The 24,896-nt window shown below is 63.1% G+C and overlaps 3 protein-coding genes across 3 annotated transcripts; all 3 read left to right on the top strand.

The window, feature by feature from the left end:
- Positions 1-238: 238 nt before the first annotated feature.
- POLR3D (RNA polymerase III subunit D) lies at positions 239-2,527 on the top strand. Its single transcript, XM_059831426.1, has 8 exons — positions 239-403; positions 666-709; positions 879-1,030; positions 1,126-1,250; positions 1,324-1,495; positions 1,581-1,834; positions 1,915-2,067; positions 2,387-2,527. The coding sequence occupies exons 1-8, from the start codon at positions 239-241 to the stop codon at positions 2,507-2,509; spliced, it is 1,188 nt and encodes a 395-aa protein (XP_059687409.1). The 3' UTR covers positions 2,510-2,527.
- Positions 2,528-3,718: 1,191 nt separating this feature from the next.
- PIWIL2 (piwi like RNA-mediated gene silencing 2) lies at positions 3,719-11,357 on the top strand. Its single transcript, XM_059831397.1, is given in 22 exon segments — positions 3,719-3,952; positions 3,955-4,036; positions 4,068-4,116; positions 4,530-4,703; positions 4,802-4,912; positions 5,213-5,330; positions 5,467-5,591; positions 5,691-5,771; positions 6,116-6,229; positions 6,457-6,645; positions 6,781-6,865; positions 7,013-7,099; positions 7,216-7,356; positions 7,455-7,568; positions 7,952-8,140; positions 8,286-8,387; positions 8,489-8,608; positions 8,861-8,949; positions 9,274-9,379; positions 10,081-10,334; positions 10,489-10,596; positions 11,201-11,357. Coding segments are annotated over 22 exon segments (2,829 nt in total).
- Positions 11,358-17,153: 5,796 nt separating this feature from the next.
- SLC39A14 (solute carrier family 39 member 14) lies at positions 17,154-24,403 on the top strand. The gene is made up of 9 exons (XM_059831443.1): positions 17,154-17,229; positions 17,497-17,772; positions 17,860-18,046; positions 20,449-20,618; positions 21,166-21,288; positions 21,374-21,559; positions 21,816-22,023; positions 22,544-22,728; positions 23,056-24,403. Exons 2-9 carry the CDS (start codon positions 17,512-17,514, stop codon positions 23,200-23,202), a joined length of 1,467 nt encoding a protein of 488 aa, XP_059687426.1. The 5' UTR covers positions 17,154-17,229; positions 17,497-17,511; the 3' UTR covers positions 23,203-24,403.
- Positions 24,404-24,896: the final 493 nt, after the last annotated feature.

Raw genomic sequence — 24,896 nt, 5'->3', positions numbered from 1 at the left:
CCTCTGGGGTGGGGGGTGCGAGTGGGCCCTGTTTGGGGGTCTATGGGGGGACCAAGCGTATGGGGGAGGGGGATGCAAGTGGGTCCTGGGGGGTGCATGGGGGGGTTTGAGCCCCCTGGTGTGCGATATACGAGTGGGCCCTGTTTGGGGGCGCAGGAGGTGGGGGGGCTGAGCCCCCCCTGTGCAGGGCGCTGGGCCGGGTGTCCCTGACCGTCCCCCCCGCAGGGCCAGGCCGAGGATGGCGGAGGGGGGCTCGGGCGACACCGGCTCGCCGGGCAGCCTGCGGCCGGGGCTCCCCGGGGCACGGGGGCTTCTCGGGAGGCGCCCGGCCGCCCCCCCCCTCACCCCCGGGCGCCTGCCCTCCATCCGCTCCCGAGACCTCACCCTGGGAGGCGTGAAGAAGGTGAGTACCCCGGCGGGGGGGGGGGTGTACCCCAAAACCGACCCTTTCGGGGTGACCCTGTGCCTTGCCTTGCCCTGTCCCACCATGTGGGGGGGCGGGATAGGGTGGTGGCCGCCCAGGGGGGTTTGGGGTGCTCCGGGGGAGCTGGTCCGTGCAGGACGTGGCCGGGTCCCCAGCCGCCTCCTCCAGCCCCGCAGCAGGTTTGGTTTCTGTTGCTTATCTCCGCTCGTGCAGTGACTTGTCCCTCTGCTCTCGTTTGCAGAAAACCTTCACCCCCAACATAATTAGCAGGAAGATCAAGGAAGAGTAAGTGGCCTCGTAAGCGTTTCTGTGGGGTGCGGAGGCGGTTTTGCCCGGCGGGTACCTGCGTGGCGGGGTCTTGGTGGGCAAAATACGCCCCGAGAGGGGAACCCGCTGCTGAGGGGGGTGGCAGGGGACAGCAGTGGGTGTGACAGGCCACCTCCCCGCTCCCCAGGCCCAGGGAGGATGTCTCCGTCAAGAAGGAGAAGAAGGAACGGGACCGGGACCGGCAGCGCGATGGGCACGGCCGGGGCCGGGGCCGGCCCGAGGTTATCCAGTCCCATTCCATCTTCGAGCAGGGCCCTGCTGAAATGATGAAGAAGAAAGGTAACGGGAGCTGCCCCCCTCCCTGGGGGGGGGTTCTCAGGGCCGTCCCGCCTGGTTTGGGGCTCACCCCGGGGCTGCTCCCCTCTCCCCAGCAGGCTCCTGGGACAAGACAGTGGACATGTCAGACTTCGGCCCTTCCCACATCATCAACATCAAGAAGGAGAAGAGGGAGACGGACGAGGAGACGAAGCAGATCCTGCGGATGCTGCAGAAGGACGATGTGAGTGGGAGTGGGTGGGGTGGCTTTGGTGCCACCGGGCCAGCGCTGAGTGTCCCCTCTTCCGTCACCGCAGTTCCTCGACGACCCGGGGCTGAAGAACGACATCCGTAACAAGCCGGTGCAGCTGCCGCTGGCCCACTCCGGCTGGCTCTTCAAGGAGGAGGCGGCGGAGCAGGAGGACGCCCAGCCCTGGCTGCCCGGCCCCAAGGAGGAGAAGATGGAGCTGGACCCGCCGGCGGTGAAAGGTGCGCTGGGGGATCGCGGCGGGCAGGGGCTGGGGGGCTTCCCCCCTCCCCGTGCCCACCCGCCGCCTCTGACCCCCGGTGCCAGTGAAAGAAGAGCCGTGCGATGAGGACCCCCTGCCCGAGCCAGCGCAAAGCAAGGGCCCCCCCGGTTTCCCCCGGGACGTCTCGGTGACCGAGCTGCTGCAGCGGCTGAGCCTGTCGGCCGAGGAGGAGCTGCTCTTCCTGCAGCTGCCCGACACGCTGCCCGGCCAGCCGCCCACCCAGGACACCAAACCCATCAAGACGGAGCTGCAGAACGAGGAAGGGCAAGTGGTCGTGGTGAAGCAGGAGAAGAGTCAGGTAGGGGCTCAGCGGGGTGGGAGAGGGGACAGCGTGGTGATATCGTGTGTGTCCCCCCATCCCGCGGTGTCCTTCCGCAGGAGGCGAGGCAGGCGGAGAATACCTGCACCCTGGCCGACCTCCCCGAGGGGCAGGTGGGGAAACTGCTCATCCGCAAGTCGGGAAAGGTGCAGCTGGTGCTGGGCAAGGTGACCCTGGACGTGACTATGGGGACCCCCTGCTCATTTCTGCAGGTATGGGGGCTGGGAGGGGGTGCTGGGGACTTGATTTGTGGGGCAGCACCCCAAGATAGCCCCTTGGGGGAGTCCCTGGGACCCTCCGGGAGGAGCAGGGTGCTACTGGCCCTTAGGGGATGGGGCTGGCAGCCCGTCCCTGTGGCAGTGGTGGGGAAGGAGCCTGCTCTTGTCCCCAGGGTGCGGGTAGCAGGGGGGACACATCTTCTCCGTGCTTACCCCCCCGCAGTGGGCAGGGACCCCCGCCCTTCTCCCACCACCGTTAACAGGTTTCCTGTGGGTGTGGGCTGCTCACGGGTGTTTCTCCCCTCTGGAAAAGGAGTTGGTGTCCGTCGGCATCGGGGACAACCGGACAGGCGAGATGATCGTCCTGGGCCACGTGAAGCACAAGCTGGTGTGTTCCCCGGACTTCGAGGCTCTGCTGGAGCACCGGCACCGGTAGCCCAGGGGGAGCCGGGGGGGGGCCCAGCCCCATACCCCTTGGGGATGGTCCCTGCACAGCTCGGGGACCCTGCTGCAGCCCCCCCGGCTCTGCCCTCAGCCCCTCCAGCCTTGCCCTCGGGACACGGAGAGGTGTCTTCTGCAGGCGTGGGCGCAGGGCCGGCTCCCGTCTCCTGGCCCTGCAGTGGAGCAGCACCAGGGGTGGGGGCTCCGGCTCTGTCCCCCTGACCCACTGCCCCCCCCTGTCCAAAACAGGCAGGGGCCACGGCTGCCTACATCTCACAGATTTCCGGAGGTGCGGGACCCTGGTGTCCCCCCGGGGCTCTCCAGCCGTGCACACGCTGGGGAGAGCAGGACGTGCGCCTGGGGGGAGAAACGTGGAATAAAAACCTCTTTTTTTTTCCCCCCATCCGGGGCTGCTCCGTCTCGTCCTGTCCCATCTCCATCCTGTCCCATCTCCGCCGTGCCCCCGCCAGCCTCCACCCCGTGCCGCCTGCCCGACCGGTTGCCGCCAGCCTGTGGGGCCCCGGCCCCAGCGTGGCACCCTCGGTGCTGGCACGCGGGGCTGCGCCCTTGGCCGCTTACTCACCCGCCGCTCCCTTGTGAGAGCCGGGGGGGCCCCCGAGCCGTGCCAGGGCTCGGCAGGCAGAACCCCGGCCCCCCCCCCAGGCCTGTGGTGGGGGGCTGAGCACCCCCAGGGGCGGGCAGCTGGGAGCATCTCCTTGCTCTGTGCCCCCCCCCAGGGACCAGTGTTGGCCCTGGGCAGCGCTGCAGCACGGGGGGGGGCAGTGAGTGGCCAAAACCCCATTCCCGTGTGGTGGTGACAGGAGGCTGCGTGTTTTGGGGGGGGGTCAGCGTCACCCCACCGTCCTGGAACCAAGCCCTCCCTGCGTGCCCCCCCCGTGGGCAGGGCAGCCCCAATTGCCTGGGCAGAGCGGGGCTGGGGCCGCACTCGCCCCGCTGCTGTTGCCCCCCCCGCCCCATCGCATCTTGCCCCGCCCCGCCCGGCCCGGCCCCGCCCCGCCCCGCCCCCGCGGCGGGCGCTGTCCGCGGTGCTGAAGCCCCGCCCTGGGCGGGGCATCTCGGCGAGAGGCGTGGCCAGCGACCTGCCCAATGAGAGGAGGGGCGGTGGGTGGGCGGAGTCGCGTCTGCGCAGTGAGGCGTTGGCGGCGTGCTCGGCGCTGCGGGCGGCCGCTTCGACGGGACGGTCATGGAGCCTTCCCGGCCCTTCCGCCTGCCCGCTGCCGGCTCCGGCCCGGCCCCCGCTGCCCCGGGCAGGCTGCGGGGACTCCCGGGCCGCGCCCAGCGCCTGCCCCAGCCCGGCCCGCCCGAGCCCCGGCCCTCCCTGGCGCCGCTCTCGGCCCTGCTGTGCAGCCTGGGCCTCGGCGAGCGGCCCTGCCCCTCTCTGGAGGCGGGGGACTGGCCCCTCGGTAGGTGGTTGTGCCCGGGGGAGCTGCGGAGGCCCGGCCTGGCGCCCCGCTGCCCACTACACCCTCTCCTTCCCACAGGCCGCGGCAGCACCGGTGTGGTGGAGGCTCTGGTGCGGCCCAGCCTGGCAGCGGAGGACGAGGGGGCAGCGGCGGTGGCAGCGTTCCCCACACGCGGGCGGTGAGTCCCCTCCCGTCCCCCCTATCCCCCCTCCTGCCTTGGCCCCGAGTCCTTCTGATGGTTTAATCATCAGCCCCACTGGCGGGGGGCCGGGGGCTGCTCCGCAAGTGACACCGCAACGTGACCGAGCTGGTGCCTGTGCCGCCTCCTGCTCCACTCCCTCTGTGGCGCGGTGCCACGGCCAGCTCGGCAGCTTGCCACAAAACTTGGTGTTTTGAGCATCTCCAGGCAGGGAGCACCCACCGCGTGTGAGGCACGAGCAGGGGGACCCAGCCGTGGGAGGGGGGGGTTCTGCCAGGGGTCGGCGTGCTTGATGGGAGGTGGGGAAGCTCTCGTTGGGGGTTTGCTGCCAGGACACCGCCGACGTGTCCCCACCGTGCCGGGGCTCACCTCTGCCTGCCCCGGGGACGCAGGATCCTGTGGCGAGGCAGAGGGGACGCGCTGCCCAGCCCCCCCGGGAGAGATGCCGCCGTGCCGTCCCGCGGGAAGCCCTGCACCACCGCTGCGCCTGCCCTGCACCCGCCGGGACCCCGGTCCTCCCTGCTGCCCGCACCCACCCCAGGGACCCCCCCAGCTGCCAGCAGACCGTAAGTGAAGCATTGGTGAGCCCCAGCCCCGCATTTTGGGGTCCGAATGACGGCTGGGGTCACGGCTGGCCATGCTGCCTCTGCCCCGTCTCTCCTAGGGCACTGGGGACGAAGCCGGCGGCGAAGGGAACCGCCTTAGCCTTGGGGCTGAACTCGGTTAAAATCCACTGCCAGAACGAAGCCGTCTACCAGTACCACGTTACCTTCAGGTATCTGCATGGGCACGGGGGGCCGGGCTCCCCTGCAGCCCCTCGAAGGGTGGGTGCCCCTGGGCAGAGCTTTCTGGCTCTCTCCCTCCCTCCGTCCCGGTAACCACTAGATGGAGCGGCCGGCGCGGCCACAGCGCCTGTGGGCAGAGCTGCTGCAGGGCAGCAGAGCAAGTGAGCTCCGGCTTTTCCCCCTCGTGGGGTTTTTGGGGTGCTGAGCGGGGTCTCGCTGGGGGGCAGAGGAGGGTTGAAAGATGGAGGACTTGCCAGCGGCAGCAGGCGATGCATCGCTGTCTCCGGCAGCCCCGAGGTGGAGTGCAGGAGTGCGCGCTTCACCATGCTGAAGGAGCACCGGGCAGTGACGGGGGACGTGACCGCGTTCGATGGCTCCATCCTCTACCTGCCCATCCGGCTCCCCCAGGTAAGGGGTGATGTGATCCGCACCAGGGTGAGGCTGTTCTAGCCAATCTGGGGGTACGGGGGTGCCCCCCCTGGTCTCCAGTCTGGGTAGGAGAGCATCTCTCCCACCCCAGCTAATGCGCTGTCTCGCCCCGCAGCCGGTCAGCGTGAAGTCTCAGAGGAGGAGCGATGGGGAGGAGATCACCATCACCATCCAGATGACCAAGGTCCTTGAGCCCAGCTCGGATCTTTGCATCCCCTTTTACAACGTGGTTTTCCGGAGGTGAGGGATAGCGGAGACCCTCCCTGAGCTCCAGGGAGGAGACCCTCCTCCTCCTCCCTGCAAGCCTGAGCCCACCCTGCTTTTATTTTTCTTTTCTAGGGTGATGAGAATCTTAGATATGAACCTTGTTGGGAGAAATTTCTTTGAACCCGCCCAGGCCACCATATTACAGCATTACAGGTGGGTGCTGGATATAGTTCCCTCCCGTGGCTGCCCAAGCACGTGGGTGCGAGACAGGGATGTCCCTGTCTCCCCGGCAGTAGTGCAAGGCTGGAAATTCGGAAGTCTTTGCCAGGTCGGCTCTCTTGGCCAGCTCTGGTTAGCCTGACCTCAGAGCGCCTGTTTTCTGCAGTGCAGTTCAGGGGTTACTAGCTGAAAGCTGGCAGCCAGCTGGGAAATAAATCCCCGTGTGTTTTGAGCTCTCCTTGGCAAGCAGGACGGCTGCCCGGCTCCTCTGGCAGCGCCATGCGGGCGGCTCCGGTTTTAACCCAGGCGCCGTTGGGCATCTTCCCTTCTGGGCTCAGACTTCAGATTTGGCCGGGATACTCTGTCAGCATCCGGAAGAAGGACGGTGGCCTCTTCCTCTTGGTCGACTCCATCCACAAAGTCATCCGCAGCGATTCTGTCCTGAATTTCATGTAAGAGAAGGGAAAAAAGCCTGAAGGAGCCCTGCGGGGCTTTAGGGATGAGGGTGATTTCCCAGTAGCCGCGTGCCCAGGGCTGGCTCTTGGCAAGGGCAGTGCTAGCCGTGACCAACAGGCTCGCGGCCACCAGTGCCATTTGGCAAAAGGCGCTTTATTTTTGGGGTAGTGCGGGCAGGGAGCATCACTGCGAGGCTCTCCTCTTCCCTCTCTCCCCGCCGCAGGCACACCATCTACAAGCAAAGCCTCAGCAGCTTCCAGGATGAGTGCATCAAGCAGCTGGTGGGCAATGTTGTCATCACCCGCTACAACAACCGCACCTACCGCATCGACGACATCGACTGGGACAAGACCCCGAGAGACAGTTTCACCCTGGCCAGCGGCGAGGAGATCACCTTTGTGGACTACTACAGGTAGGGACTTGCTGAAGCGTCCCTTGGGATGAGCGTCGGTCTGTGGAGAAGGGCTTGATGCCTGGCTCTGACCTGAGGTGGGTGAGCAGGAGCAGGAACATCTCACCTGATGCCATCTCCCTGCTGTTTTTCCAGCAAAGCCTATGGGATCACTATCAGGGAGCTGGACCAGCCGTTGCTTGTCCACAGGCCCAGGGAAAAACAGACGCTGGAGGGAAAGGTGAGCCAGGCGCGGAGACCTGGGGAGGGGAAATTGAGTCCCACGGTCTTTTCTCAGCTCCTCCAGCCCCTGTCCTGCCCATAGCTGGGAGGGCAGGGGCTTGCAGCCCCCTCGGGGTGCTGACAGTGCCTGTCCCCCTCCCTGCAGCGTCAGCTGGACATGGTACTCCTCGTGCCGGAGCTCACCTTCATGACGGGGATCCCCGAGATAAGGAAGGACAGTCGAATGGTGAAGGTCAGAGCATGTTTGGAGAGCTGAGCCCCAACCAGCCGCTGCTGGGGAGAGCTAAGTGCCCCCCATCGCACCCAGAGGTTCCCCAACCCTCCTCCTCCCATGGCCGCCCGCTGCAGGACGTGATGCGGGAGATGCTGCAGAGCCCCAGGCAGCACTACGTGCGTCTCACCAGCCTCCTGCGCAGGATCAAGGACAGCCCAGAGGCCTCGGGGGAGCTGATGCGCTGGGGGCTCAGCCTGGACCCGGACATCCACAGGGTAGGGGCTGCGGGGGGCTCTGAGCTCCCCGCTGGGAGCAGAGGCAATGGCTGCCCCGCGATGGCACTGGAGCTGCCATGGGTTTCTGCTCCGTTTAGACCCAGGGCCGAGTCTTGCCCACAGAGAGGATCAACCTGCGGCACAGCTCCTTCGTCCCCGCCGAGGACCTGAGCTGGAACAAGGAGGTCACGCGAGAAGCCTCCATTTCGGCGGTGAGCCCCCGGCTCGGCCCTTGCAACAACATCCCCTTGTTTGAAAACTGGGATGGGTTTTCTTAGTCCTGGCATCCTGTCTGCCCTGCTCCCGTCTGAGCTTGTTCGAGCTAAAATCCTTCCCTTATTTATATTGGCTTTATGCTTCAGCCTGTTTTTCCTAAGGAGGTTAGAGGAATGTGGCCACTGCATCTGCTTTCCCACCTCCTCCTGGAGTGGCTGAAGGCTTTCAGACTGCAGGAATTGCATGTTGTCGTGTGCCCTTTAGGTTCCTCTTGGGCCACTTTCCCTCTCCCAAATTTCCCTCTGTGCTGCAGGGCTGGGAGCTGCGTGGTTCGGCAGCCGCAGCCCAGAGGCAAGGGCTGTCCTCATCTTCCTCCTAGATCGCCATGAATTACTGGCTGCTGGTTTACCCGAAGCGCCTGCAGGACCTGGCGAAGGATTTGGTGGCCGCCATGGAGAGCGTCTGCGGTCCCATCGGCATGCACGTCAGCCGTCCTGCCTTGGTGGAGCTGAAGGACGACCGCATCGAGACCTACGCCAAGACCATCCGAAGCGTTTTGGGTAGCGAGGTGAGGAGCGGGGCTCGGGGGCATAGCGCAGGTTGGCACGAGAGTAATGTGTCTGCTGGGGAGGGCTGTGCAGCCGGTGGGTCTTCTAGCATCCCCATGCACCCGATGCTCCTGTGTCGCCCTTCCCTGCCGTGCTTCCCCGCAGGACAAGGTGCAGCTGCTCCTGTGCATAATCTCCAGCAGCCGTGAGGACTTGTACGCGGCCATCAAGAAGCTATGCTGCGTGCAGTCCCCGGTGCCCTCCCAGGTAGGCGAGGGGCTCGGCGGAAGGTGACCGCCACCGCGGAGAAGCCGTGAGCATCTCCAGCCTTGCTTTTCCCTGTTTTTTTTTTTTCCCCCCTCTCGCAGGTCATCAACGCGCAATCCCTCACGGGCCAGTCGGGCAAGATGAGGAGCGTGGTCCAGAAAGTCCTGCTGCAGATGAACTGCAAGCTGGGCGGAGAGCTCTGGGGGGTTGACATCCCCCTGGTAAGGCGGGCAAGATCACGAGACAGGCGGGCAATGAGTTTGCAAGCTCCAGGGTGTCAACTGTTGTGGTCACGGGCTTCCCTCTGGGGATGCGGCTGAACCGTCTGCAGAATTGGGTTGGCGTCTCCAGAATTGGGTTGGCGTCTCCGTTTTGTGCGTGCAACATCCCTCGCAGCTGGAGGGATCCAGGCAGGGAAGCCCGGAGGTGTCTGACTTATCCCTAACTCCCACCTGTCTTTTTTTTCCCCCCAGAAGCAGCTGATGGTTATTGGCATGGACGTCTATCACGCCCGCAGCAAAGGGATGCGCTCCGTCATCGGCTTCGTGGCCAGCATGAATCAGTACGTGGTGCCCTGGGAGGGGAAGGCTTTCCTCCCGCTCCACCTTGGGGATGTGGGGGGGTCCTGTGCCAGCATCGCTGCTGCCTCCCCTTTCCCAGGAAAGGGGCGAAGCTGATGCCTCAGCAAGGTCTCCGCCAGCGTGTTTATGTTGGGCGTCGTTGGCTGCCGGCGCAGGCAGCAGCAGCCTTTGGCGTGCCCTCGGTGCCGTATTGCTGGGAAAGGTGCTGCAGGCGCCAAGCTGGGGTCGGTTTCAGTTGCACAACGGCTCAGTGGACTTTGGCCGGCGAGGTGGGTGCCTGACACTTGTCCCTGCTCCGTCCCCAGTGTCCTCACCAAGTGGTATTCCAGGGTGGTCTTCCAGATGCCGCACCAGGAGATCGCCGACAGCCTGCGGCTCTGCCTGGCCGATGCCCTCCAGCACTTCCACGAGGTGAGGCCAAACCCCCAGCCCAGCGCTATCAAAAAAAAAAAGCCCTCCCGTGGTTTAATGTCTCCTCAAAGCAAAGGAAAAACACCCCAAACCTGTCGGCCCGAGTGCATGCAAGTGAGCAAACATCCTCGGCAGCCTTTGGACTGGATGCGGCACCCGCAGCCACGCGCGCCCGGGGAGGCTCGCCCTTATCTCGGGAACGTGCGAACCTGCCTCAAGGATTAGTTTGCACTGGGGGAAGTGCCATGTTACAGCTCCACTCGTATCAGCGTCGAACTGCTGAGCCCTGGCTTCTCGTCCCACGTCCCCAGCGTGAGAAAAGCAACGTGTGATGGGGCAGGGGCCAGGACCCGCTCTTGGGATTTTCCCATCCCTCTGCGGGTGCTGGAGAAACACCCCTGAAAACAGAGAGTTTGGTGGTCACGGAACGCGTGCCTGCGGGCAGGATTAGTGCAAACGCTGCTTCTCTCTGCCCTGCCAGCCCTTTGAAATGCGCTTGCTGGGGCTGAGTATAGTTAGGGGGTTTCTGCAGAGCTCGAGGGCGATGGGTTGAATTCACGGGCTGCAAGAGTGCTGAATTGTCAGCCCTGGAGAGCATCTACTGTCCAGCTTCTTGCCAGGGCACGCATCTCCCCCTGCCAGCATGTCCTGGGCATGGTAGGGGAAAAAACAGCGAGCTCTTCCAATTTCTCCTTCCCCAGATGAACCATTGCTTGCCCAAGAAGATAGTCGTGTACAGGGACGGCGTGTCCGACAGCCAGCTCGACACCGTGCTCAAGTACGAGATCCCGCAGATGCAGAAGTGCTTCGACACCTTCGAGAACTACCAGCCCAGCATGGTGGTCATGGTGGTGCAGAAGCAAATCAGCACCAACTTCTACACCCTCACGGCGGAGCAATTTACGTCCCCTCCTCCGGGGACGGTCATCGACCACACAGTCACCAGCTCGGACTGGTGAGTAGCAGCAACACTGGCTGCTTTCGGTAGAGCTGCGTGGGGTGAAAGAAGAAACCCTGGTGTGCAAAAAAAACCCAGAAACCAACCCTGGTGTGCAGAAAAACCTTGTATGTGAAAAAAATAAGCAACCTTGCCCTTCCCTCCCTCTCAGGCAGGATTTCTTTCTGTTGGCCCATCGCTCTCGCCAGGGCTGCAGCATCCCCACGCGCTATGTCTGCGTGCTGAACACGGCCAACCTCAGCTGCGAGCACCTGCAGAGGTAAGGGCAGGCTTTCTGCAGCCCCCCCCCAACATCCTGCAGCGTGGGGACCCCTGTCTGACCCCCAAATCTGGGGATTTTTACAAAACAGCCGCCTGGAGCTAGCGGGGAGGGCAGCAGGTTCCTGTGCAGGCACTGGGCCGAGTCTGCTCTTCATACTGGGATAGCTGGGAGGACTCGACAGCGGATGAGGGAGAGGAGGAGGATGGCATCCATCTCGCCTCCTCTCCGGGCGAGAGCTAATTGCAAGGGTGATAAAGGAAGATCTGCGTCACCCAGCGCTGGCCTGGGTGGCCCTGCAGGAGAGCTGCTGCGGGTTTGACCGCCGCTCAAATATTACCCGGGTAATTAATACAATCAGCCGCAATCGGTGCCCAGGCGGAGCCTGACCTTTAACTGGTGCAATCGGGAAGAAAACAGCCCTGTGAGCGGGTTTGGCCTCGCAGCCTTCGCAGCTAGAGAGCTGCTGGAGCTGACAACAGCCAGCACTGATCTGCCGAAGCACGGCACTGCCTTTGGGAGCAGGATCCGGCCCCGAAGCAGCGATCCCGCAAGCCCCGGGCTGCCAGGGAGCACTAACACCCTCTCCTCTCACCGTCCCCAGGTTGACTTTCAAGCTCTGTCACCTGTACTGGAACTGGCCGGGCACCGTCCGGGTCCCTGCCCCGTGCAAGTACGCGCACAAGCTGGCCTTCCTCTCGGGACAGGTCCTGCACCACGAGCCCAGCGCCCAGCTCTGCGACAAGCTCTTCTTCCTATAGCCAGTGTGCCGGCAACGGAGGGGGAAGAAAGGGCTCGCTTTGGGGTTCGGCTCCCCCAGCCGCTGCTAAGTCTCCTACAAGGGGGACTTTCTTTCCTTAACTATGTTTTTTTTAAAAAAATTTATTTCTGCACATGGTTTCTTGGGTTCATCTTTATTGTTGTTTTAAAAGGATGCTCGGAAGCGCGGCGGCAGGGCCCCGGAGCCGTCAGCTCTCGGGATTCATCTCCATGGGAATGAAGCCGGAGCAAAACCCCGCTGCTGCGGGGCCGCCAGCCTCTGCCCGCTGCTTTCCAGTCCTCCCAGCAAAGGGCTTTGAGTAAATGAGCCCCAAAGGTGACGCTGCTCCGCAGCACAGGCTGCAGTTCATCCCTGCCCGTCCCCCTGCCCCGTGCAGGTGCTGGGTGCAAAACCCCAAGATTTTCTCCCCAATCTCTTGCATGGAGATAGCTGCCAGTTTAAAATTTTAATTTGCTTTTTCGAGCTCCTGTTTAACAAACCCAGCTCCAGTTCGGCTGCTTGTCACGTCCTTAAAAAGTCCCTGGTTTTCCAAGGAGAAGTCTTTATTTTTTAATTTTTTTTATCCTGTCGGGCTGGTAGGAGAGCAGGGCGCTATCCCAAGGGAAAAGTGTGTGTGTGAGTTTTCAGCTATTTCAGGTGTTTCTTTGCCGTGGTCAAGAGATGTTTGAGCCCTTTGAGTTTGAAACTGTTGGGGGGCTGCAGGAGCGTCCCCAAAATCACCTGGATTTTGCCCCGGCGTGGCCCCAACCCACGCCTTGTGCAAGCACGGGCAAGGATGGGGGTACGGTGGGAGCCTCTCCCCTCCTTTTTAATGCAAAAAAGTTGAAAATCTTTAAATTTTTTTTTTGCTGTAACTGTAGTTTTCCGTTAACTTCAATAAAAGCGTTGCTGGCAGCTGCTCCCTCTTGATGCGGGGTGGGCGAAGGGGCCGGGTGCTCGTGGGGATGCCCTGCTCTTTCCCAGGGGGTCCCAGGATGGAGGGGACAGGGAGGGGGACGCACAGCAGTGCCACAGTGCTGCCCAGCGGAGCCCGTCGCTGCATCCCCTGCGCCCTGGGTTAATCATTCACCCTCGCCCCTTGCCGATAGCAGCTTTTACCCCTTTTATTTGCCGGCCCCGGTGGACTTTGGCAGGGTGTTTCGGCACAGGGCGAAGCTTGGCCCCTGAGCGGCTGGAGGGGTGCTGGGGCCAAAATTGGGGGTGTTGGCTTGGGGCAGCCAGCCAGGCCCCCGGTGTGCCTGGCGTCCCACCAGCCGGCTTTTTATATCGCGCCGTCGCCGCTGCCGGCAGAAAGAAAGGCCGCCTTGTCCTTGCCGGCTCCTTGGCGCGGGGAAGGAGAGCCGGGACGGCCCCATGCCGGCAGGCTTGGCCCCCCCCGGGAGCCCCTCCGGTCCCTTCCAGGGGGGTCCCTGGGGTGCCATGTCCCCTCAGGTGGGGTCTGTTTGGTTCTCTGTCCTTTTAGGATGGGTCTGAGGGGTGCCCTGTTCTCCCAAGGGGTGCTTGGGGCGGGGGGGTGTCTGGGGGGTGCTGTGTGCTCCCGAGGGGTGCCTGGGGGGGTCTGTGCAGTGCCCTATACCCCTGAGGGAGGGCCAGGGGGATCCATGGGGTGCCCTGTCCCCCTGGGAGGGGTCTGAGGGGTGCCCCGTGTTCTCAAGCGGTACTTGGGGGGGTCTGAGGGGTTCCCTGTGCCCCCAAAGGCTGCCGGGGGGGGGGGGAGCTGTGCAGTGCCAAGAGGTGGGGGGGGGGTCTGTGGGGTGCCCCATGCCTCCAAAAAGTGCTTAGGGGGGCCTGAGGGGTGCTCCATAACCCCAAGGGGTGCGTTGGGGGTCCATGGGGTGCCCCGTGCCACCAAGGGGCGCCCGGGGGGGCTGCGCGGGGCCTGTTCAGTGCCATGTACCCGGGGTGGGGCGGGGGGGTGTGCTCTGGGGGTGCCCTGTCCCCCTGGGAGGGGTCTGCGGGGCGCTCCGTGCCCCCGAGGGGTGTTTGGGGGGGTTTTGGGGTGCCCGGTGCCCCCGGGGGGGTCTGTGCAGCGCCATGTACCCCCGAGGGGTGGCCGGGGTGGCCCGTGGGGCGCCCCGTGTCCCCGGGAGGTGTCCGTGGGGTGCCCGGTTCCCCGCGAGCGGTGGCGCGGCCGCGGTGCTCGGCGCTGCACAGCGGCGGCGGGGCGGGGCCGGGGCGGGGGCGGGGCCCGCCGTGACGCCGGCCAATGGGAGAGCTCCCCGTGCCGCCGGCCGAGCGTGCGCCCTGCGCGGCCGGGACCGGGCGGACCGGGCGGACCGGGCGGCGGCGGCGGGAGCGGAGGTAGGGCCGGGATGGGGCACGGTGGGGCACGGGCGGGGAACCGGCTGCGGGGACGGGGCCCCGCGGGGAGGGCGGCGGGGAACCGGGATGGGGCGGGCCCCGAGCCCCGGGGTGGGGATGGGATGGGGGAAAGGATGCAGGGAGGGATGCAGGGACCGGCCACGGGACCGGCCGTGGGGCCTGGGACCGGCCGTGGGGCCTGGGGCCGCGCCTGGGACCGCTCATAGGGTCTGGGGGCAGCTGTGGGGTTTGCTTTGGGGCCGCCCGTGGGGTCTGGGGCCGCCCGTGGGGTCTGGGGCCGCCCGTGGGGTCTGGGGCCAGGTGAGGGCGCAGGCAGCGTTGGCTGTGGGGCGAAAGACCCAGCTATGGGGTGAAACGCCTAGCTATGGGGTCTGGCACCACGGGTGCAAGCTCTGGGGCCAGGCGGCCTTGGGGCAGGGGGCAAAGGGGCCCGGGAGCGGCTGTGGGACGGGGCAGGGGCTGGGGGTGGCATGGGGCAGGGGCTGGGGGTGGCATGGGGCAGGCCCGGGACTGGGGGGGGCCGAGGAGGGACTGGGGGGGCCCCTGTGGGGTGGGACAGCCGGGGGAGCTCCGGTTTTGCTGCCTGCCTGCCCGCCCCAGGGCCTGCGGGCAGGGGCTTGGGGGAAACGGAGGCAGCCTGGGGAGCGAAGGGAGGCCGTGGCCCGGCCGGAGCGTGGTAGGCTGCCGTGGACGTGGCAGGCTGCCGTGGACGTGCCCCAGGGCATGGACACCCTCCCTGCCCGCAGGCAGGACCTGCCTTCGCTGCCAGGCATGTGGAGCGGCTTTTGCTGCGGAAGGAGGTCGGGACCGCTGGCTGCAAACCGCCCTGGCAGGAGGAGGGGTGCAGAGCGGTGGGGTTTTAGGGGCCCCCGCTGCTCCCTTCCAGGTTTGCGACAGCGAGGCGACCCTGCGCGGGATTTCGGGAAGCGTCTGGCACGGGGCTGACGTCGCTGGGGCCGTGCTCGGCTTTGCCAGCGTTTCTTGTTCCCGGCGTCACCTTCCCAGTCGGAGTGGGGGTGGTTTGTAACCGGGATCGATGACCTCTGGGAAGTGAACCCAAGGGACATGGGAAAGACGAGGGGCTTTGCCTGGCCCCGGCAGCCCCTTTGGGCTCTTGTTACCACCGGGCATCACTCCTGGGCCCATCCCGTGGGATGCCCAGGGCAGGCAGCTCCTGGGCGTCCCGTCCCCGTGGCAGAGGTTTGTTCCCTCTGCCCCGTCCCAGCGCGGCAACGAGCAATAAAGTAGGTCAGGCGCCGGGCCGTGCGCGGCACCGCGGCTCCCCGGGAGCAGGTCCCGTGGCGGGCGAGAGGACGCCCTTGAAGGTAGCAGGCGGGAGGCTGGGGGGCTTTGGGAGGGGGGTCCCTGCTCAGCCGGTGGCGGTGATGGAGAGACTGCAGCAGGCGTTTTGTGTCCCCGGGGTGTTTGCTGCAGCTCCCCTTTGCCCCTGGGATGGGGGGGCTTGGAAGTGCCGCCTTGCCCTGGGCTCCCCAGGGTGTTCAGGGGGTCGGGGGCCCCCGGGCTGTTCCTCTTTGAGCCCTTCTCGTCCCAAGGGGCGGCTCTTCCACCTCCTTTCTGCCCTAAAACGGCAGCGAGCCTGTGCAATTCAAACTCCTGCCCGGCTCTGCCTGCAAACCGCTTCCTGCCTTTTGTTTGGCAGCTGGGTAAAAGTTGAGGTCCGGTTTTCCACCGTGGGTGCGCCCGGCTCAGCCCGGTTTTGGGAGAAACCCCGGGGTGATTTCGGCACTGGAGAGGGCTGCATGCCTTGGCACGGGCTGGCGATAATCGGCATGCTCCGGGCAGGATGGCTGCCGGCAGGATGAGGGACACGGGGAGCACTTGGCTGGCACGGAGAGGGAAAGACAGCCAACATCCCCGTCCTGGGATGCGGTGCTGCCGGGACAGGCCTTTGCCACCATGGGCTGTGTGCCAGTGCCTGTGTACCTTGTGGGAGTCACCGGCCACCCAGATGTCCCACGTGGCCACCTGGGCCAGCGGCTGCTCCTGGGGGGCTGTGACGGGGCTCTGCCTGGGGAGGACCCGTCTGGAAGGGTGGGTTTGGGTAGGGGGGAGGCAGAGGAAGGTGTCCAGCTCTCGCTGGGGGCTGCTGAAGAGGTGCTTCAGGTACCCCCACCGAGCAGGGTGTTACCATCACCAGCACCTCGCCAGACGAGCTCGCTCCCCCCATTTTGGGAGGAGAGGGGTTAAGCCAAAGCATCCAAGCTAAGCCCTGGCAGGAGGCTAAAACCTCCAAGGCCGGAGCTCTCTCCTGGAGAACAAAGCTCGCAAAGTGGTGGTAAGCTTGTAAAACCTGCGGGAATGCGGGCGCCTTCGGAGAGGGACGGGGTCCTGGAGGGGGGACAGGGTCCTGCCATGCTTGGCCTCGCTGCCCCGGGCAGCACCGTGCCTCACAAACCCGGCTCAAGGTTATTTTCAGAACAATTGGTTGGCTGGGCTTCAAAAATGTCTTGGGCTTGTTTTTGGAGGAGACTGAAATCTGCAAGCCATCAGCACGGGACGAGCGTGGCGGGGTGCCGGAGCGGCCGGCGGGAGTGCGGCTTGGCCGGGGCGGCAGGTCCCGTGCCAGGGCAGAGCTGGGCTGGATGTGGCCCCGATGCACACTGGTGCAGGAACCATCCTGGGGCTGCAAACCGCTTCCCCCAAGGAGCCCCCGGGAAGGGGAAACCACGAGGCAGCGTGTGCCCGAGCCCCCGGGAGGGGCGTGGAGCCCTGGGCTGGGAACAGGAGGGCTGGTGGGTGCGCGGAGGTGGCGGATAGCTAATTATTTTTCTCCGTGTCCTTGTGAATCCCAAACTTGCCATCCACCTTTCGGTGAAGCTTTTCCAGGAAGGCAGCCCAGGCCCTGCTCCAGCCCCTTGGGTGCTGCCCAAGGTGGACGTGCCAGTCGTGCCTGGTCTCCCACCCTCTCTCCGAGCCCCTTCCTTTGCACCTGACGCGTGCTGGCGGGCGAACCCCGGCTCCCTCTGGTCTCTGCCACCCTGTTTTTATTGATTCCCGGCTTATATGAAAGGAGCAGAGAGGGCAAGGATTGATTCTAGGCAAATACTATAAAGGCAACTACAGTTGCGGCTCGGAAGGACCCGGTTCATTGTAATTATCATAGTTAAAGTATAACCTAATGAAAATGCCACCTCTGGCCTCTGGGCTCCCGTGCCCTCCGAACGGTGGCGTGGGTGGGCAGAGGTCCCCAAGGGGCGCGTGTCCCAGCCCCGGTGGCACAAAGGGGACCTGACGTGGCGTTAGTGCGGCCAGGGGCCAGCGCGTGACTTCCTCGCCCCATGGAGAGCCAAATTCGGCAGCCGGCGTTGGTATTAACTGGGCTGGGGTTTGCTGGCTGCACCGCTGGTGGAGGCACGTGTGCGGGATCCCCGGCACAGCCCTGCCTGCACGCTGCTGCCTGCTTTCCGACCACTGGCTGCTCTTCCCCAGGGATCCTGAGGTGCTGTGGAGCTGGAGAGCCCCCAGGAGCTGTGTTCCGGCAGTCCCCCACCCCTCGGCACGTGGCTGCGGTGAGCTGGGTGCTTGAGGAGGTGGTGCTGGGGGTTTGGCTCAGGGTGGAGGAGAAGCGGCGGGTCTTGTATCGCTTGTGAAAGATGTCGAGTTTTCTGTTGAGACCTGGGTGGTCCCAGCACTGTGCAAAGCTCTGTGTCCCCCCTCCCTGGGGAAGAAATCTGCCATCTCCTGATGGAGCTGTGGGGTGGAAGAGCAGCGGTCGTACGGTGGTTGGAGCCCCTGGGGATGCTAAAGCTAACGGCAGCGTGTGGCTTCTCTTCCAGCATCCCTGAGACACCATGATCCCCAGCACAGGCCCCCAGGGCTGCTGCCTGCTCGTGCTGCTCTGCCTTCTCCCCTGCCCATGGGTCTGGGCAGGCGGGGATGCCGTGGGACCGGCGCTTTCCGCAGCCTCCTTCCTGCAGGATCTCCTCCAGCGGTACGGCGAGAGCGAAACCCTGAGCCTGAAGCAGCTCAAGGCCCTGCTGAACCGCCTGGACGTGGGAGTGGGACACGCCAACGTCTCCCAGCCGCCGCAGCAGCGCGTGAACCTCTCCCGGGTAAGGCAGGGGCTCTGCAGACCCCTGAAACCTCTTTGCAGAACTGCGGGAATCTCAAGGCACGTGTCTGTCTCTTCCTTTCCCCAGTGCTTCAGCTCCGTCGAGCTTTTTGCCATCCACAATTTGAGCGAGGGCTCCGCTGTGGGGCACAGCGAGTTCAAGGAGTTTTGCCCCACCATCCTGCAGCAGCTGGAGTCGGGGGCATGTGCCTCCGAGAACCTGGAAAATGAGGAAAACGAGCAGACGGAGGAGAGCAGACCCAGCTCGGCCGAAGGTAAGCAGGGAAGCAGAGGAGCATGAGCGCTGCCCAGCCCTGGGCACAGAGCTCAAGGACGTGAGGCACGCCAGGACCTGCGGGATAGCCAGTTCCCATTCCCGGCTCTGGGGTGCAGGCAGAGTCTGGCAGAGACAAGAGGAGGCAGCTTGCCTACAGTAACCAGCAGTCCTGATGGGTTTTCCTCGGTGTGGTTTGTGCCGTGCGCTCGCGGCGTGGTTTTGTCCCTGACTGCACACACAGCAGGTCAGAGCTGTGCCTGCAGCACGGCTCTCCGGGATAGCTGGATGATGGGGGGACCTTGCTGCGAGTCCCCGTGGGTGGGAGGGGGTGGCTTGGCACATTTAGGGACCCTCTGGCCTCCAGCTACCAGCGGATGCTAAATGAGCTTCCATGCATCCAGGTCCTGACGATGCCCAAGGTCTTGGATCGGCTGCCCTGAGCGCAGCACTGGCGTTTCCCACGCCACGAGGCTGGGGCTGGCTCGGGAAGGCCTCTTCCAAGTAACCCGGTGGCTTCGTTTCCACCCGCCCTGCAACAAAAATGATGGTTTGTGTCGCAGTTGAAGCGTCCGGAGCAAAGGGAGAGACGCTCCGGTGTGGCGAGGCCGGCCCCAGACTGGGGGCGTAGACCTGGAGCCAGCCTTTTCCGCCTGCCCGGATCCGGGGTCTCGGGGTCCTCCCCGTCTCCCCGCGCCGAGAGCCTCGGTAATGTCTGGCCCTCGTTTCTTCTCGTTCCGCAGTGTGGGGCTTTGGTTTTCTCAGTGTGTCGATGATTAACGTGGCCTCCCTGCTTGGAGTCTTCATCGTACCGTGTACCGAGAAGGCCTTTTTCAGCCGGGTCCTCACGTTTTTCATCGCGCTCTCCATCGGCACGCTGCTCTCTAACGCGCTCTTCCAGCTCATCCCAGAGGTGCGGTAGAAAGTCCCTGCCTCTCTCCCATCTCTGAGGGCAGCTCTCTGGGCACCCTCTCTGCCTCCACCCTGCCGAATCGAACCGATCCTTCCATCACCCGAGGCTGAGGGCTTGTCTCAGGGGCTCCGCAGGGCTTTTCTCGCCCCTCCAAGCACCAGGAAACCCTCTCGAGTGCGCAGGCAGCGCGGGGAGGCTGTGTCCTCCAGCCCTGCTGGGTCCTTGCAGTGCTGCTGGCCAGATCTGAAGTCTGGGAAGGTGCTGGGAGAAGCTGTTTGCTCCTGCCCCATGGGCTGTGTCTGCTTCACAAGGGAGTTTATCCCTTGGAGGGATGTGCTCAGCCCTGCTTCGTGTAAAAGCACAGAGAACAGCCCAGAGAAGCACCAGCTTCCTCCCCAGTCAGCCTACTTTTACAAATGTTTTAATTGCCTTTTTATCCCCCCCAATTTACAAGACCGACATTCCCACGAGGATTTATGCTTACGTGAGGTTTCCTGGTGCTCTGATGGGCCCGACAGATACGTCGCAAATTAATTGTGTTGTAATTGCACAGTTCTGGAGTTGAATAAATACACCTACGTGCTCTCAGATTGGACACCTTTGAAACGCGCGTGCTTCCTCGGCCCCCCCGGTCCAGGCGGCTTCACAGAGCCCTTCCCCATCTCCTGGGGAGAAGCCAAGCTGGATCCGAGCTCCTGCAGATCCAGCCTTAAAACTCTGTGTTTAAGGTGCAGCCTTCCCTTTGAGCAGAGCACCCTTTGCTGCCGCTGGGTTTTGCCCCCCGGCGTTGACTGCTTTGCTTTTGGGCGGTGAATGCCTCGTCCGTGTTGGCGGGGGGATGTTTTTTCAAGGCTCCTTTTCAACTCCAGAACTGCGACTTTTATTTGCCAAACATAAAAACCAAGCACCTATATTTCCTGATCTGCCAGGAACTGAAATGACTTACGTACACTCCACCCTCGCCGTCAGCCAGAGCATCCCAGTCCCAGCCGGCTTGCGGGGACCAGACGCATCTCTCCGAGCTACAGGATGAGGATGGAGCGTACGAGATGCTCGGGGGACCTCGGTGCTCTGTGGCCCTGGAACAGCTGCCCGATGTCCCGCGGGGGCTCGGGGAGCAGAGCTGGGGTGCTGGGTCTGAAACGGCCTGGCTGGCAAAACTTGGCTCCAGGCCGGTGCTAAAAGAGAGCTGCTTGCTCCAAGGGAGCGCTCCTCTCCTGGTCCCACAGCGGGGTGTCCCTCCGACCCTTCCCAAAGAGCTGTTTCCAGAGCCACTCAGCACCAGGTTTGCCCCTCTTGAACCAATGCCAGATGAACAAGCAATCACTAATGAATGTCCTCTTCTCTCCCCCTCTCTCCCTCCCTCCTGTCTCTTTCCTTTTGGCGTGGATTCCTTCCCCTCCCTCCCCTTCCCCACGTTGATCTCCTTTCCCTCCGACAACCTCCCCTCGTCCGATTCCCCCGGGGTGGGTTTGGCACGCACGCCGCAGTCTGGGGATACGGTTTCCTCTGCGTGACCGTCATCTCCCTCTGCTCGCTGGTGGGAGCCAGCGTGGTGCCCTTCATGAAGAAGACCTTTTACAAGCGGCTGCTCCTCTACTTCATAGCTCTGGCGATTGGAACTCTCTACTCCAACGCCCTCTTCCAGCTCATTCCCGAGGTAGGGTGAGGACTGTCGGGTCTGTCCTTTTCTCTCTCTCGGGGGCTGTTTCTCTCTCTGGGCACTCGCTGGCTGGAGAAGGGGAAGGTGGCATCGGAGGGGAGCCGAGAGCGAGGTACGGAGGCTGGAAGCCCCTCGGGACTGCAGCCGGAGCTGGCGTTTCGCCCCTTTTTGGAAGGGAATCGCTCCAGGGAGACCTCTGGTCTGCTTCAAGCAGAGAAGCTCTATTTTATTACCCTTTCTAGCCCTGCAGGCAGGTCGCCTTTGTGCCGAGACAGCAGAGGCTTTCTAAGCCTGCTTTTGGCATCCCTGCCCCGGTGCAGGGTGGTGGATCCAATGCCTTGGGGCACAGCCAGCTTGGCTGGGGGAGCGAGGGAGATTAAAGGTGCACGAAGGCATTTTCTGAGCTTGCCCCCAAAGCAGCTGCTGCTTAGAGAGAGGTCAGAAAGCAGCAGTGTTGCCCTGGAGGTGCCAGGGACAAAGGCAGACGAAGGACGATGCTGCAGACGGTTCCTCAGGCCTGTCACTTGTCCCCTTTTGCCTGCAGGCGTTTGGATTCAACCCTCAAGAAGATTATTACGTTTCCAAATCCGCCGTGGTGTTTGGGGGCTTCTACCTCTTCTTCTTCACAGAAAAGGTCCTGAAGATGCTCCTGAAGCAGAAGGACCAGGTAAGGCCGAGCAGGGGCTGCTTGGGTGGGAAACAGCAGAAATGGCCTGGGTGTCTGACACCTGGGGATCCCCCCTGTCCCTCAGCATCACCACGGGCACAGCCACTACGGCCCCGAGGCTCTGCCGTCCAAGAAGGACCAGGAGGAGGGTGTCACCGAGAAGCTGCAGAACGGGGACCTGGACCACATGATTCCGCACATAACCAGCGAGCTGGAGTGCAAGACCCCCTCCGGGGACGAGAAGGTTGTGGTGGGCTCCCTCTCTGTCCAGGTTAGTGCCTCCTCCCGTGGGGTTGCGGGTGGGCGCGTGGAAAAAAAACCTGCCTGTCAATGAAAAAGAGCAGTTCTGAAGCCCATTGCACCTCCCTGACAAAATCCTCTGTGGGTGGTGGAAAGCAAACGGCTCGGGTCAAGACTCCTGTGGATTTAAGGCATGGAGGGGTGGGTTACCCTGGCCGGTGGGAGGGAGCAGTGACCCCCCCAGACCAGCTGGGTGCTGAGCCCCCGCCGTCGGGGTGCCGTGGCAGGACCTGCAGGCCTCCCAGAGCGCGTGTTACTGGCTGAAGGAGGTGCGATACTCCGACATCGGCACGCTGGCGTGGATGATCACCCTCAGCGACGGCCTCCACAACTTCATCGACGGATTGGCCATAGGGGCCTCCTTCACCGTCTCCGTCTTCCAAGGGATCAGCACCTCCGTGGCCATCCTCTGCGAGGAGTTCCCGCACGAGCTGGGTACGTGAGTCCTTGGGGAAAGGTGCTGCGAGGGCTCTCAGATCTGCCCCTCTTTAAGGCCAACCCTGCCGCTTTCCTGGTCCTACCCGTTGTTTCTCGAGAGAAAGGCAAATGTTGAGTGGAATAAACAGAGTAATGATGCGGGGGGAAGGCAAGGCTGTAAACTACACTGAGTAATCACAGCTCTAAAAATAACAAGGTAATATGATGTCTGAGATTTAAATTTAGATGGAGACATCTGAAGAAAAAAAACCAACCAACACCTCGTTGGTTTGGGAGGGGGGAGGCGGGCAGTGGTTTGGGTTTGAACGTCTGAATTTATGCGCAGGCAGGGCTGGGAGCTGGCAGGCAGTTGCTGCGGTCAGCGCTCGGCGCGGGCGGGCACAGGGAGCCCACGCTTGACCCTCCTGCAAAAGCAGGCGCTGAATTCGAGCGCCCCGGTGCTGTCCCAGTGCTGCTGCTGCCCACCAGGTGACATCCCCCCTTCCCTCCTCATCCTCCCTGTCCTCTTCTCCCGCAGGGGACTTTGTCATCCTGCTGAACGCCGGGATGACCATCCGTCAAGCACTCTTCTTCAACTTCGTCTCTGCCTGCTGCTGCTATGTGGGTTTGGCCTTCGGCATCGTGGCCGGCAGCCACTTCTCTGCCAACTGGATCTTCGCCCTGGCCGGAGGAATGTTTCTGTACATTGCGCTGGCTGACATGGTAAATAATGAGCCCGGGGAGCTGCCGGGCACGCGGTCGGGACCTTGCCAGGGTTTTTTTTGCCTGCCCAGAGGAAGAGCCTGGAGGCAAGGCAGGCACGGAGGGCCCAGGGGGATGTTTACTCTGTCCCTCTGGCAAACACAGGTGCTGTCTGTAGTGGCCAGTGTTCGTCTTTGCCTCCTGGGCTGGTGGTGCGGTGACCCGCCTGAGAGCCCCGGGATGGGTGGTGAATATTTGCTGGGACGGTGGCACGGGGTGGGAAGCAGCGGGGAAGGATGGAGCCGCTCCTGTCACTGAGCCCTGCCATCGCTCTCTCTTCCCCCCCAGTTCCCCGAAATGAATGAGGTCAGCCGGGAGGACGAGCAGAACGGCAGCACACTGATCACCTTCGCCATCCAGAACGCGGGGCTGCTGACGGGGTTCACCATCATGGTGCTGCTCACCATGTACTCCGGCCAGATCCAGATAGGGTAGGACCAGCCGACTTGCAGCCCTGTTCCAGTTTTTCCGTTTGTTTTTTTTTTGGGGGGGAAAGGGGTATTTCTTTTTTTTTTTTTTCTTTCCTTTTCCTGCTGCAAGCATACGACGGTACCTGTGCAGGCACTGACATCACACTACAGAAGAAGAGGCATTGCTTTTAAAGCTATTCCACAGACTTCATTTTATTTTGGTTGAAGGCTGAGGGGAGCTTAATCCCCTTTGCCATAGGACCGAACTGACCGGAGGATCTCTTTCCAGTGTCATATCCCTTCTCTCCTTGCGTCTCCTGGGCAGGATGGAGTTGGGAGACAGGAGCTCCTCTAGCCGTGTTGCTCCCCTCCTTGTGCTTGGAGCGGTGCGATGGGACGTGACACTCCCCGACCCCTTTGCGGGGGGATGCGTGGTGGAGGGCCGCGGGGTACAGGGCTAGCGCTGGACGCGAGCTGCCTCCGCCTGCTCACCTACCAGGGAATGGATGCGCAGGGGCTGAAAAGTACCACCACAAAGAAGGGGAACGGGGACCTGCCGTGTTCGCCAGCGTCGCGCAAGGAGCTGGTGTTTCCCTCCTGCATGGGGAGGTGGTATCCCGCCTCGGGAGTGCATAGACCAGGACAGACCCTCCTTCTTCTAAGAAAGTTACCTACCAGCCAATCCTCAGAGCTGTGCTTTCCAAGCACAGAGGGCTGCTGAGGAAGTGGAGGCTCGAGGAGCACAGCTCCTGATTTGAGCATCATCCTTGCTGTCTTCAGAAACACGTCTCTGTGGAGCCACGTCTGGTTTTGCTCCCGTTCTGCCTTGGCAGCCCGGACAATGCCCTGGGAAGAGCAGGGTGAAGAGGGTTGGTTTTTTTTTTAAAGCACATTCTGGGCATCAGCACTCGGAGCAGAGGACACCAAACCATGCCCTGTGCGGGTCGGACTGACGGATGTGGGCTGCGTGGGCCAGCGGCTGGGAGAAGGCTAGCAGGATGGCTTTACCTGCCTTAGGTCCCTGCTGCTGTATGAAGGGGGAAAAAAAAACCCTTCTTCTGTGAGAGCAGCCATATGGCGATGCTGGTGAGAAGGGCATGAGAGCAGTGCGGGGCAAGGGCAGAGCCGGGACGGCAAGCCCCTGCCTGGCCACAGGCTCCCTAGCCAGGGGATCGGTCCTTAGACTGTGACCAAGCTGATATTGACACCTGGGAACGGACACTGGTTTTTAAACACTGATGCTGCTGAGCTGCTAAGGTTCAGGGTGGGGTGGGGGGGTTGTTTTTAAAAAAAAAAATAATAATACTGTGAACCTCTTTAGGTTGTGTGTTTCCAGCCTTAGGGAGTCGCCAGAGAAGGGTGTTACAGGCACTTCACAGCTCGGCTTCTGGGCTGGCTTTCCCCAGATTCACTAGGTGAATTGACTTATTATCATATTGATAATGTTGCCTACCCCACCTGTGTTGCTTGAGGTTCCCTTGCATCTCCTTCTCCCCCCAAACCTTATCCTGCACCCAGGAGTGGTGAGTTTGTGGCCACGCTGATAAGCGGGAGCTGGTTTAGGCGGCTTACCCTAGTGGGTATGGCGCTGGATTGGGATGAAGGAGTGGTGCGGATGGCTTTGAGAAATGCTTTGGTGTACGTGCCGGGGATGGCTTGTCACTGAGTGTCTTCCTTCGCTCCCTGCCTGTGCAGGTGGCCATGAAGTGTGTGTGACAG

The sequence above is a fragment of the Gavia stellata genome, chromosome 31 (genome assembly GCF_030936135.1).
Source record: "Gavia stellata isolate bGavSte3 chromosome 31, bGavSte3.hap2, whole genome shotgun sequence".
NCBI lineage: Eukaryota > Metazoa > Chordata > Aves > Gaviiformes > Gaviidae > Gavia > Gavia stellata.
The sequence above is the reverse complement of the archived record's forward strand: the minus strand, read 5'-3'. Positions and strand labels throughout refer to the sequence as shown.

Coding starts and splice junctions, on each gene's coding strand:
- POLR3D (XM_059831426.1), top strand. CDS start 239: ATGGCGGAGGGGGGCTCGGGCGACACCGGCTCGCCGGGCAGCCTGCGG. Junction 1,835..1,914: donor TGAAGCAGGAGAAGAGTCAG/GTAGGGGCTCAG, acceptor GTCCTTCCGCAG/GAGGCGAGGCAGGCGGAGAA. Junction 2,068..2,386: donor CCCCCTGCTCATTTCTGCAG/GTATGGGGGCTG, acceptor CCTCTGGAAAAG/GAGTTGGTGTCCGTCGGCAT.
- SLC39A14 (XM_059831443.1), top strand. CDS start 17,512: ATGATCCCCAGCACAGGCCCCCAGGGCTGCTGCCTGCTCGTGCTGCTC. Junction 21,289..21,373: donor TCCTGAAGCAGAAGGACCAG/GTAAGGCCGAGC, acceptor CCTGTCCCTCAG/CATCACCACGGGCACAGCCA. Junction 22,729..23,055: donor ACATTGCGCTGGCTGACATG/GTAAATAATGAG, acceptor CTTCCCCCCCAG/TTCCCCGAAATGAATGAGGT.